Below are 12,611 nucleotides of genomic sequence, written 5' to 3'. Positions count from 1 at the left end.
ATAGCAGAAGCAAAAGCATTGAAGATTTTTTTAATTGATTTTTTTTTTAATAAATGTGTTTTTTGCTTCACCCAGAACCTAGCTCAGGTGGCCTGCAGGTGAATTGAGTTTGAGACCCCTGGTCTAGTTGAAATTATGACCACTGTATTGTTAGGGTCGGTTGCAACCCGGTTATAATAATATGACTATAAAGCAATATTTTGAGCCAAAACTGAAATCATAAGTGTACAATTAGCCAACACAATGACAACCAACTCCTCTTCTCATCATGGAAGCTTCAGCTAAGCTAACACAAGAGCAAGGTTAAAAATGTCGGCGTACCTGGCGAGATCCCTGCGAGATCCTCAACGCTTATTCTCTCCGGCTGCGGGGACGACTGCGAGCTGGCGGAGACGCAAGGTGGATTTGGAGCACTGCAATGATCCCGGGTTCGGACTTAGTTTTGAACGTATTGTGTTCATGCAAGTCACGGTGCAAACAAAGCGGCGGGGGACGGGTACCTGCGTGGGTCCCGCGCTGTGCTCTGGAGCTGAGGACTGCGTGGGGGGCTCGGCTCGGGGGAGAGTTCACATGAGCTGGATGCCTGGTCTCGGGGGGCAGAGTGAAGGCGGCTGTCGTGTGACAAGTCCCGGAACAAGGGGGACAGAAGAACCTCTGGAGAGGACAAAGAGCGGAATGTTGCTGAGAGCATTGCAGGGGTCGGACGCGGACTGGCCCCAACATTAGGTACACCTCCACAATTTGATAACTACGGTATATGGATAATATGCATACGGTCACGGTAACACGCTTTTTCATTGGATTGGAGTGTGCGGGTGTATATAATGAAGTGTGGAGTACCTTCTGCCGCATCTTGATGAGGCGTTCTGCTGCTGGGGAGGGGGGACAGACGTCTGAACGAGTGTCTGTCCTGGGGGGGGTCATCTCTTGCAGACTGAGGCTCAGCAGATGAAAGGCTGCTAGCCGCTGAGAGAAGACCGGCGGAATTGTGGTTTTGGTCTTGGGAGAAGGTTACTCTGTGCTGAGTAGCTGCGAAGGCGTTTCTGGTGTCGTAAGTTGCCGCGGAGGAGCGGCGATTTTTTTTGGGAGAGCGAGATCTTAATATGGTCTTTGATTGGCGGTCGGTGTAAGGAAGGAAGAGGTCGGACGCTTGTGTCAACAGAGGAGAGTCCACCCGATGCAGGGGCTTTGGAGGACGAGCGTTTGAGAAGTTGGTGCGCGCCGCCCCCTGCTGGTACTTCCTGCAAGCTTCGTCCAGAGCCTCAGCCTCTCTCGCCAGCTGCTGGATGCGAGCGTTGGTTTCAGCCAGCATCTCCAAGTCAGAGCTGGAGTCGGTCCAGTGGAATTTGTCACCTTGCGCGTGCGCGTCCACGTCTCTCATTTGATCGTAGGCCGCCCGGGGCCTGAGCGACGCTCGGTCAACGTAGATATCGGGGGGAACCAGCTTGTCGCCGCCGAAATTCAACACAGAGCGATCGACCAGAGACGGCTTGGGGTTACGCAGCACTTCGTTTTCAAGAGCTGCAAATTGAGAAGAAGCACACACGATATTAGACAAAATGACTTTTCATTCATTCATTTTCTAACGCTTGTCCTCACGAACTGGTGGCCAGCCAATCACAGGGCACATATAGACAAACAACCATTCACACTCACATTCATACCTATGGACAATTTGGAGTGGCTAATTAACCTAGCATGTTTTTGGAATGTGGGAGGAAACCGGAGTACCCGTAGGAAACCCACGCATGCACGGGGAGAACATGCAAACTCCACACAGAGATGACTGAGGGTGGCATTGAACCCGGGACTCCTAGCTGTGAGGTCTGCGCGCTAACCACTCGACCGCCGTGCAGCCGAGAACCCGTTTATGACCTTCTAAATACAGTTTTTAACATTATTAGAGTGCTCTAGACCTGAAATAACACCCCTACAGTCACCTTTACACTCATTCATTCATTCATTCATTTACTACCGCTTATCCTCACAAGGGTCGGGGGTGGAATTGAACCCTGGTCTTCTAGCTGTGAGGTCTGCTTGCTAACCACTCGATCGCCATGCAGCCCCATTCCAAAAACATGCTAGGTTGACAATTTGGAGTGGCTAATTAACCGAGTGGCCGAGGGTGGAATTGAACCCGGGACTCCTAGCTGCATCACAATATTCATTCATTCATTTTCTACCGCTTATCTTCACGAGGGTCGCGAGGGTGCTGGAGCCTATCCCAGCTGTCTTCGGGCGAGAGGCGGGGTACACCCTGGACTGGTGGCCAGCCAATCACAGGGCACATATAGACAAACAACCATTCACACTCACATTCATACCTATGGACAATTTGGAGTGGCCAATTAACCTAGCATGTTTTTGGAATGTGGTCTTAATATTTCGGCTTATGGTAGTTTGAACTCTGACTTTAAGTGTTCCACTGTATAACAAAAACACGACTAGTTGTTGGTAGTTTTATGGAGAACCGTGTGCTGGACTATTGGCTTTGGCATGAAGCAGCGCCCTGCAGAGGAATAAGTCCAGCCTAAGCAAACTAAACTATCCTTTCTAAACAGCACACATAAGCTTATTTTACATCCAGTTGTATTTTTCATATGGATCTTTCGTAGGGAGCCAAAGCAAAGCCGTACGAGATACCTTGTTGAGTTTGGCGAATCTGAACCTTGAGGTCCTCGACGTGAGCAGTCATCCACTGTAACTTCTCCTCGCATTCCATCAGCTGCGCCTTGAGTTCGCCGCATCGCTCCACCTAAAACGACACAGGAAGCTTGACTAGACATCGTTACATTGGCCACGTATACATGGACCCAAATATTCCAATTCCATTGGGGTTATTTGCTCAAACGGAAAGAATGTAACCTTTGTATACACCTCATTCCCAAAGAAAAGTGCCAATCCCAATGAATATATAATGGGATTCCCAGGGGTGGAATATTCCTTTCCCCAATCCGATTGAGGTATCTTGTACCCGCTCAAACGGAAAGTTGTCAGACTGCGTTCTTCTTCTTCTTCTGTTGTTTATTGGCGGTTGGCAAGCAGCTTTGGTGTGCATTAGCGCCATCTGTGGAACAGAATCTAAACCCTTCTATACGCCATTCACAAGTCCACTTTTATTCCAAAAGAAAATACATATCTATATAAAACATGTGCCCAGCTTCATTATCAAATATTAGCAAGATTGAACTTTATCTTTTCCTGTTCCCGGGTGCGTTCTTTCAGCCAATGCTGAGATATGACGTAACACGCAGCTCCAGACGTTCTTCACTTTTAAAAATGGAGGCCAGCAATCGGCACTGGACTGCTAAGGAAAGTTTGTTTTGGATTCAAACTAAATTCCAAGACTGGACGAAGGAAAAACTGGCAATACGGAGTTATTCCAACAAGTGGAAGAAAAACTCCAGGAAGTCGGTATCACGTGATGTTGGTGTTTACGTTTTACTGGGCATGCCCCATTGACTATTCTGGTTGATTATAGCGGCGCATGGAGACACGCGATTGGAATATTCCTTTCCATGGATACCATTGCTTTCGGAAAGGTCATTGGGAAAGAGATGTAAACGTGGCTAGTGTTGAGAGGCACACAAGCGGATTTACCTCCATCTGTAGCTGTGTCTGCAGGACCTGCTTCTGGTTTGCAAACTCTTCTTCGTCCACTTTGCGAGCTCTCTGGAGCTTTTGGAGCTCTGCCTGCAAGGCCAGCTGCTCTGTGGATGGCTTGTCCAAGTCTGAGACAAGAGACGAACGTATACAAACATCAAGCATCATAACATACTTTTGAATTATATGCAGATTTCATGCAAAGGTCTAACTCGTGGGCATGGGGCATGTAAAGGATCTGTAGCTGACCTGCACAGAGACGCTGTTTCTCCTCCTGCGCCTCCTCCAGCTGTGTTTTAAGAAGCTGCACCTGCCCCTGCAAAAGCGCTTTATCTTGCTTCAAACTGGCAAAGTCGCTCATACTGTCCATTCTTTCCCTCAGCAAGTCATTCTGTTGATTGAGCAGAGAGCTTTGCTGCTGCGCTGCCTCCAGCTCCACCTGGGAGAGGACGGTGAAATGAGCGTACTCACGTTCAGGAGTGGTCGTTGTACAAGGAGTGCTGCAAATTATGGCGCAACTGCTGGTTTGTTTCACCTGTAGCCGCTTCAGCTCCGAGCAGGCTTTACTGTGCTCCTCCAATTTTAGCTTCATTGCGGCAGACTCCTTTTGGATGTGTTTGGTTTCCTCTGAGAAAGGACGGTAAACATGAGCTTAAAGCTGAACAAGCCTGATTTGGGATTTGTTTAAATAGTCACCTTTGTTGCGGCTTTCACTGGCTGTTAGTTCCTCTGTTCTCTTCAGGTAATCCTCCTTTAGCTGCAGCTGATACCTGTGATGGCAAATTCAAGAAATGACAGTAATCCCTCGTTTAATGTGGTTAACTGGTTCCATAACAAACCATGATAAGTGGGATACCTTATTTATAAGGAGTATTTTTCAGCTTTTTTTCATTTTTTGTTGTTGTATTGCTTAATTGTAAATGTAAGACACCCATAAAAAAAAGAGCAGTGGGCCGCAAATAGCCGGCGGGCTATTTGAATTTAAGAAATGACAGTAATCCCTCATTTAATGTGGTTAACTGGTTCCATAGCAAACCATGATAAGTGGGATTCCTTATTTATAAATGGAGTATTTTTTCAGCTTTTTTACATTTTTTTGTTGTTGTATTGCTTAATTGTAAATGTAAAACGCCCATTAAAAAAGAGCGGTGGGCTATTTGAATTTAAGAAATGACAGTAATCCCTCGTTTAATGTGGTTAACTGGTTCCATAGCAAACCATGATAAGTGGGATTCCTTATTTATAAATTAAGTATTTTTCAGCTTTTTTTTCCTCTTCATTTTTTGTTGTTGTATTGCTTAATTGTAAATGTAAAACGCCCATAAAAAAGAGCAGTGGGCCGCAAATAGCCCCCGGGCTATTTGAATTTAAGAAATTACAGTAATCCCTCGTTTAATGTGGTTAACTGGTTCCATAGCAAACCATGATAAGTGGGATTCCTTATTCATAAGGAGTATTTTTTAGCTTTTTTTTCCCAATTTTTTGTTGTTGTATTGCTTAATTTTAAATGTAAAAGTGGGCCACAAATAGCTACTTAAATTTAAGAAATGACAGTAATCCCTCCTTTAATGTGGTTAACTGGTTCCATAGCAAACCATGATAAGTGGGATTCCTTATTTATAAATGGAGTATTTTTTTCAGCTTTTTTCCATTTTTTTATTGTTGTATTGCTTAATTATAAATGTAAAACGCCCATAAAAAAAGAGCAGTGGGCCACAAATAGCCCACTGCTATTAGCCCGGGCTATTTGAATTTAAGAAATTACAGTAATCCCTCGTTTAATGTGATTAACTGGTTCCATAGCATACAACAACGGTATTTGATCGACTTCCACTATAAAGCGTAGCATCAACGCTGTTGGACAGCGAAGCATACCAAGAGATGTCACTTTTCAGCCTCTGGTCATACGTGTCCTCCATCGTCTTCACTGCTAGTTCTCTCCTCCTCATCAGCTCGTCACCGGTCTTCACCTTGTCTTCGTGTATTTCACAGCTCCTGCATTTCATTTCATTCAGTTTAGGTCAATATTCTTTCTCGGATAGGAATTTTCAAGACATGACCATATTGACCCCAATATAAAATGACCCCTGTTGCACCCATAATACTTCTATTCTGGTCAGTATGGATATTTCAATGTATGGGGAAATAAGAATAATGACACATACTTTTGAAATGCCTCCATTCGCATCCGCAGCTCATTCTCTCTGTCTCGCAGCGTTTCGATTTCCTTCAGCACCATTTGCCTCTGCATGTAGATGTCCTTTTCCTCAATCTGAGGTGTCAAAAAGTATAAATAACATAAGACAAAAATCACCCAAATATAATGATAGCCTAGCATTAGCCGCTTTGTACCTCTTGCTGCTTTTGCAGCCTCTCGATGGCGTTTTTCTCACGGGTGTTCAACGCCTTCGCCTTCATCTCGTAGGTTTTCTCCAGTTCCTGCTTCAGCTTGTCAAACTCCTTCTGGCAAAGCGCCTTTTCCTCCATCTTAACCTTGGCTATCTCCACGTCTTTAAAATGCTCCATCTTTAAAGAAAGAAGTCAACGTTAAGGCCGACGTGAAGAAACAAAGAGTCTTGACTTTTTGAGTACCTTTGTATTCATTTCAATTTGCATCTGGGTTTCTAGTTCTCTTCTGTAGGAAGCCAGTTTGGACTGGAATGAAAATGACTTGTCGCCGCTGTAATTCACATTCTCGTATTCCTTGTCAATCATTTTCATCTTCTCAACTGGAAATGAAGCAGCAGGCAAATTAAAGACCACGGACGTCCCTGAGATATTTTTTAAAGTGATCATACCAAGGGACTGTTCATAACTTGACGAGCTGGTTGTCTGCGTGTCAGCATCGCAGGACAGGCCAGGAGAATGATGATGTGTGAGATTTGACACAAGGTTGATGAGGAAGCCTGATGATGACAAATAGATACCAAAAACATGACATGAATACCGCCCTGATGCTGTTGTGTATTAATTTAGTAGTTAAAGCACTATGATATTAATTTATAATCACATTTACCAATATATCTAGAATAGTATTTATTATTATTATTAAATATACATCTGAAATAAGAACAAAAAAAATCAGATGCCCAGTCCCAGGTTAGTTACATACCTGGATCGTTGCTGCTTGAAGACTGTAAAAAAGTATTTAAAAAAGTACAACTATTACATTTAACGGTACTTTCTTTCAGCAACAGATTGTATATTGTACTTTCCATTACCAGAGATTTGTACAGTGATGACTCGGGGCTGATTTTAAGAAGCTGAAGGATATCGCCTTTCTTGAATACCTGCCAAAATAAAAAAATATTAGCGTTTCCAGTTCATGCTGTTGAGGTTTGTCATTTGATATTCATTCTCACCTTGTCTTTGCACAGGCCGCTCTCAGGGCAGAACACAGATAAGGAGTACTCATATCCTGAGCAGTGAAGATAATCTGCCACTATGTTGTTACAGGCGGAGACCAGGAGGTAGTTTGATCTCAGGGCGGCTGTTCTCAGAGTTGGTTCTGCTCCGCTTAAAGGTGGAGGTTTTAGCTCTTGGATGAGTTGGTTGCGCAGCTGGGTCTGCATCACACCAAGGGGGGTATAGTGTGAAAGGGGGTCAGGATGCTTCTCATACATCCATTTTCTATGTCTCTTATCCTCATGAGGTTTGCCGGGGTAGGATGGAGCCTATCCCAGCTGACTTCGGGCATAAGGCGGGGTAGGCGGGGACTCACCTTGCCCTACCAGTAAAACACTCATCCATTTATTCATGGCCATATCAAAATGAAATCATCACTATTTGTGACAGGTAAGTACTAGGTCGACTGATGAGTTGCACCAGTGTGCTCTTGAGACATGCTGCACCTAGGGGTGACCACTAGGTGGTAGTGTTGACGTGTTTTGTCAGGACCACCCGGTTCTGGATAAAAGGTGACGCCATCTGCGAATTTATCAGAGGCGCTTTCAAAAACGATTTTTAAAGATGAAAGTCTGGACCAGGTTGTGAGATTATCTTAAATTATCACAATGATATAGCTGCTTGAGCTACCTTCGTTGAACAAGCCCGGTATTACAGTCAACACACATCGCTAACCCACTAAATTAGCTTCGCACCCCCGAGACAATAACAATAACAAGATGTCATTCCACTGTGACTTACTTTAAGTGTATTCAGCACTCCCCTATCCCTCAGTGTTTTATAGAGCTTCTTCCTTAGCTCATCCGGGGATAAAGTGTCTTCCTGGGTTGACATATTTCAGTATTTACTTGCACTCCTCAAAAGAAGAAAGACGACAAGTCCAACGGCAGAGTTGACATGACAAGAGATGATGTGCTTCCGGTGATTTCTAAAAGCACTCCTGCGAGTTCAGTGGCGTTTAATTTTATGCTATTGCAATTTTAGTCATTTTTGCTTTGGAGTTGCTCGACTCCGCTTAAAATCCAAAGAGCGTCCCAACGATACGCCGTCGAAGCCGTGCCCTCCGATTTAAACCCGTCAACGGCAACGTTAGTTCCGGCCTACAGTGATGACGTCACAAAACATGTATACTATTTATAATAATAATGACTATATAATATATTTGCTATTATATAACACATCGTACATAGTATGCAATTAGTAAATTTCATTCCACCAATACAAAAAATATAAAATAAAAATATATAGTTGTTTGCTTGACAATGACGTAATATTCATGCGACATTGCTCACTTCTTTCTCGGAAGTCAAAACAGTAGGTAAGTAAACGATTCATAATTCATAAGCGGTTCATAATCAGTGAGTGTAATTACTGTTATTAGTATTACTAGGTTCAGTTTAGGTGTTAAGGTGCTGATGCTCACTGCTCACATTCGTATAACGATGATGATTACTGGATTACAGGGTCTGTGGCTAACTGCAAGTAATTCAAATGCAGGGTGATGCTAATATTTCCGACTGCTCATCGTTTTGGTGAATTTTTAATTTGGTTCGAATTCCCAGCAGGGCGGTTTGGTGAGAAGCAGAACAAATCATGTCCGGCAGTTTTTACTTCGTCATGGTTGGTCATCATGACAACCCGGTGTTTGAGATGGAGTTCTTACCGTCTGGGAAGCCTGAATCTAAGGTAGAAAGTGGATTAATCGAACAATACATCATTCATTTCTGTCACGATGAGTCCTACTCGTTTACATTTGTCTAGGATAACCAAACTGCAGCAGGCGGTACCAGTTTGGACACGCCATTGAATGACAGATGTTTATCTTAACATTTGACACTTTTCTGTCCACAGGATGACCACCGTCACTTAAACCAGTTTATTGCACACGCAGCTCTGGACCTGGTGGATGAAAACATGTGGCTGTCAAACAACATGTACCTAAAGACTGTGGACAAGTTCAACGAATGGTTTGTTTCCGCATTTGTCACTGCGAGTCATATCCTTTTGCAATGTATTTTCTTAGAGCCAATGCTATAGAAACGGCATTACGGTTTATATATTTTAGAGTAGTCAGTGCACAGCTTGCAGACCTGCACAATTTTTATACACGGCACACATTTTGACCCTTGAACCCTTTTTTTCCTGTCTGTGTATGATCAGAGGGCAGACTTTAGTTCTGATTTTGGATCAACATTTGCAATGAAAAGACTGACTATCCACTGAAAATGACAACACAAAGCCATTATTGTTAATAGCTGGCAACACAAGTGTAGCAAGATGATTGACAGAAATGGTCGCTTTAAATTTGTCCTGATCATACAGAATGTTCTTTAATTATTTGGCGTACATATAAGATTCATCATGCTTCATGATGTGCGGCAAGAAGACGGAATCAAGAACTTTTTTAACGATGTGTATGATTTATACATTAAGGTAAGTAGCCTTTCCAACAAGACATATTCTCGCTTTGGTACTGAGTTTTTTTTAGTATTGCTTCACTGCCTTCTAGTTTGCCATGAATCCATTCTACGAGACCAACGCACCGATCCGCTCCACGGCTTTTGAAAGAAAAGTGCAGTTTCTTGGGAAGAAGCACCTCCTGAATTAATTGTCATGATTTGAAAGATGAATGTAAGTTTGCAGTCTATAATTGTTTTTAGTGTGAATGCTTAAATGTATATCTTTGTAAATTATTTTCTGATTGTTTTGCATTTTGTTGTCAGGTATGACTCCACATCAAGTAAGATATCAGTGTTTCTCCATGTACGCATAGGTTTTCTTAACATAATAACTTAATTTAGTGGTTCTGAATGGTTTTGTTATGCCCCCGTGTATGGGGTGCCAAATGTAAACATTTAATCACTTTTGTTTAGGTATGTACTTTGAAGCGTTAGCTCACTTTTCTCACATTAAAACTAATTTTCTTCACATTTGAGGCAGTGGGTCGTGGGTCTATGCCTGGCAAAAAAAAAGACACAGTGTATGTATACATGGGATAGGCTCCAGAGACAGTAACCATAAAAAGTACACGTGGCATAGAAAATGAATGTTCATAAAGGCTATAAACATAACCAAAGAGATTCCCAGGTGCTTTATTCATTGTTGGCATATTATTAATATAAACAGGAAATGCAAAAAAAAAAAAAAAGACCAACTGTATAACAGAACACAAACTCTTATAATGAAGGCTTCATCAATAATAACCAGAAATCCATCTAATTTTCCTCTACTTTTAATTCCTGCTATTTGCAATTATGTGGGGGAGTGAAAAATACAGAGGAACAAACGCTTCCAGTTTTGTATTTTATATTTAATCTGGATTCCAGAGTTAGTACATGAGTGCTTTGAGAATTTAGCGACCTGTTCACAATGCAGAAATATGTGCAAACGGGTGTCAAAATCAACAAATTTGTTAGTAACATAAATTGCTTTAGCATTAAATGTATATGGGGCTTAGTTTTCTACATATCGACATGATTAATTTTTTTAAATCTATATTATTTTTGCACTCTTATGTAGTACACAGCTACTGATTGGCTTATTTCTAGGTACCCATACATTGCTTACATGACATTTTTATTCTCAGTCTGACCTTTGAACTGGAGTGAATCCAGTGCTTCTATGTGTATTTATAGGACATTTAGTAGTGTTTCTATTCAACCGATCTCAACTGTAAGCAAACCCCGATCAAGTATGTTATTACTTTTAATATGATAATACAGTTTTGTACACCTAACAGCATTATCCATGTGTTACTCGTCACCACATGGACGTTAGGAGCAGCAGGTGGTGGCGGAGCGAGGCTTTCGGTGGAGCTTGACCGTGTCCGTGGGGATGAGGTGGTCCGCTCGCTCATCCATTGCCAACACTCTGCGCACCGCCTCCTCGAAGGCCACCGCTACATTTGTGGCATCCTTGGCGCTGGTCTCGTAATACGGGTAGTTGCCGTTCTCCTGGCACCATTGCTGGGCCTCCTCGGCGGACACCTGCCTCTCCGTCACATCCAGTTTGTTGCCCAAAATCACAAAAGGGAACTTCTCTGGCTCTTTGACGTCCGCGTAATAGATGAACTCCTTCTTCCAGTTGCCTAAATTGAGGAAACTCTGACTGTCGTCGACGCTGAAGGTGAGCAAACAGCAGTCGGAGCCACGGTAGAAAGGAGTCCTCAGGCTGCGAAAGCGCTCCTGACCGGCAGTGTCCCAGATCTGCAGAGTGACCTGGTGGCCGTCCACCTCCAGGTCCTTGTTGAGGAACTCCACCCCGATGGTGTGGAAAAGATGCGCGTCAAATTTGTTGGTGACGTACCGATTCATGATGGAGCTCTTTCCAACGCCACCGTCACCCAAGAGGATAACTTTCAGTAGGGATGTTTTTGTCGACATGGCTGCTTGCTGCTTCTCTTTGCGAATGAAGGACGACCTGTTTTAAAGATGCAACATATCATTATGACCACGTTGCCTCAAATGGTAAGTGGCCCCCATTGTTATAGAAACACGACACTAATTATACTGTACTTCAGTGTGAGTATTGTGTAAATGTAGCATATAACTCGGCTGAAAATCTAATTTTAAAAGGGGACCTATTATGCTTTTTCCACTTTACTGTCCAGTAAATAGATGTAGTTAGAACGTTGCATTCTCGTGTTAAACGATGCAGAAGTTTCAATACAAAAACTATGCCGCAAACAACAAACCACAATCATCTTACATGTTGTTAGTCAGTTTTTGTAGCAGCAATACAAATTCATTTTCACTGTATGCTGTATGTCACATTCCGATGAGAGGCAGGCGCTCTCTGTAGTTGAGCAAAAACACCCTGTCCACTTTAATGTGGAAATACAAATAATTTTGTCTGGTCAAGCGCAACCAAATCACATTTCTACAATAATCACGGGATTTAATGGCTGGTTAGACTCACCACTGATTGATTTAGGCTTCCTCCTCCACTTGTCCAGATCATGTGGTGCAGACCCTGGTACTGAGTCACATGCTCATTTGTTCAGTGTTGGTACGGACGGCCATGTAGCTCCAGTACTTGCACTGCCTGCCCTGCAACACCAGTTTGCCTGTAAATGGATGGCACAAGACCGCTACATCAGCTGGGTAGCCTGCAAAAGACGGCTTATAAAACATACTACAGAAGAAAGAGCACCATATGTTGTGTAGTATGTCATTAAAGCATATGTTGCGACGGTGAAACATGCAAAGCATAAAACAAACACGGAAGTACAGCAGTGGTGAGTGTTTAACTGCAAATGTGTCAAAATGCGAGATCGCTACCATAAAATACGTCATCACAGCTGGAGTAATGACAACAGCAAAATTAGCATACTCATTGTAACGTTAGCTAAACTCACACTCTTTACAATTTGAGCTCTAAAGCTACAGCGTACGCCTCGGTTTGGTCAGCCAAATTGAAACATTTATTGTGAACGTATTTGACAGCTTGCCTTTCTTTGTCGTGGCCCAGGACCAACAATGTTTCCTGCTCGATGCTAACGCTGCTAGCCTCCTGACAAAGCTAACGATAACTGAAGTGGGGCGACAGGGCAGCCCTGGTCACGTGACAAAAACGGCCCAATGAGAGGGTCAGCTTGGCTCCAC

General features: G+C 43.1%; 3 protein-coding genes across 6 annotated transcripts in view; 1 reads left to right on the top strand and 2 right to left on the bottom strand.

The window, feature by feature from the left end:
* Nucleotides 1–12,611, bottom strand: part of ofd1 (OFD1 centriole and centriolar satellite protein) — a 46,283-nt gene that overhangs the window by 2,932 nt on the left and 30,740 nt on the right. For both annotated transcript variants that reach the window (XM_058082247.2, XM_078795460.1), the window contains exons 2-18: nt 7,750–7,839; nt 6,966–7,169; nt 6,825–6,893; nt 6,716–6,737; nt 6,402–6,509; nt 6,196–6,332; nt 5,956–6,129; nt 5,769–5,875; nt 5,479–5,598; nt 4,300–4,373; nt 4,139–4,230; nt 3,853–4,042; nt 3,601–3,731; nt 2,644–2,755; nt 841–1,521; nt 501–654; nt 322–413 (exon numbers count right to left, since the gene is read on the bottom strand). In XM_058082247.2, coding sequence (XP_057938230.2) covers nt 322–413; nt 501–654; nt 841–1,521; nt 2,644–2,755; nt 3,601–3,731; nt 3,853–4,042; nt 4,139–4,230; nt 4,300–4,373; nt 5,479–5,598; nt 5,769–5,875; nt 5,956–6,129; nt 6,196–6,332; nt 6,402–6,509; nt 6,716–6,737; nt 6,825–6,893; nt 6,966–7,169; nt 7,750–7,839 — 2,557 coding nt within the window. The remainder of the gene's footprint in view (nt 1–321; nt 414–500; nt 655–840; nt 1,522–2,643; nt 2,756–3,600; nt 3,732–3,852; nt 4,043–4,138; nt 4,231–4,299; nt 4,374–5,478; nt 5,599–5,768; nt 5,876–5,955; nt 6,130–6,195; nt 6,333–6,401; nt 6,510–6,715; nt 6,738–6,824; nt 6,894–6,965; nt 7,170–7,749; nt 7,840–12,611) is intronic.
* On the top strand, nt 8,281–10,169 carry trappc2 (trafficking protein particle complex subunit 2). Of its 3 annotated transcripts, XM_078795471.1 has the most exons (6): nt 8,281–8,326; nt 8,571–8,694; nt 8,860–9,008; nt 9,360–9,441; nt 9,518–9,639; nt 9,732–10,169. In XM_078795471.1, the coding sequence occupies exons 2-5, from the start codon at nt 8,602–8,604 to the stop codon at nt 9,614–9,616; spliced, it is 423 nt and encodes a 140-aa protein (XP_078651597.1). In that variant the 5' UTR covers nt 8,281–8,326; nt 8,571–8,601; the 3' UTR covers nt 9,617–9,639; nt 9,732–10,169. The 3 variants fall into 3 exon arrangements, with proteins under 3 accessions (XP_078651597.1, XP_057938269.1, XP_057938270.1); XM_058082286.2 differs by having other exon boundaries at nt 8,574–8,694; nt 9,518–10,168; XM_058082287.2 differs by having other exon boundaries at nt 9,518–10,168.
* On the bottom strand, nt 10,081–12,584 carry rab9a (RAB9A, member RAS oncogene family). Its single transcript, XM_078795470.1, has 3 exons — nt 12,458–12,584; nt 11,926–12,073; nt 10,081–11,427 (listed from the first exon to the last, which is right to left on the bottom strand). The coding sequence occupies exon 3, from the start codon at nt 11,388–11,390 to the stop codon at nt 10,782–10,784; it is 609 nt and encodes a 202-aa protein (XP_078651596.1). The 5' UTR covers nt 11,391–11,427; nt 11,926–12,073; nt 12,458–12,584; the 3' UTR covers nt 10,081–10,781.

The sequence above is a fragment of the Doryrhamphus excisus genome, linkage group LG12, assembly GCF_037039965.1.
Source record: "Doryrhamphus excisus strain RoL-2023G ecotype Guam linkage group LG12, RoL_Dexc_Guam_v1.1, whole genome shotgun sequence".
Classification (NCBI taxonomy): Eukaryota; Metazoa; Chordata; class Actinopteri; order Syngnathiformes; family Syngnathidae; genus Doryrhamphus; species Doryrhamphus excisus.
Note: the sequence above shows the minus strand (reverse complement) of the source record. Positions and strands in the feature narration are given on the sequence as shown.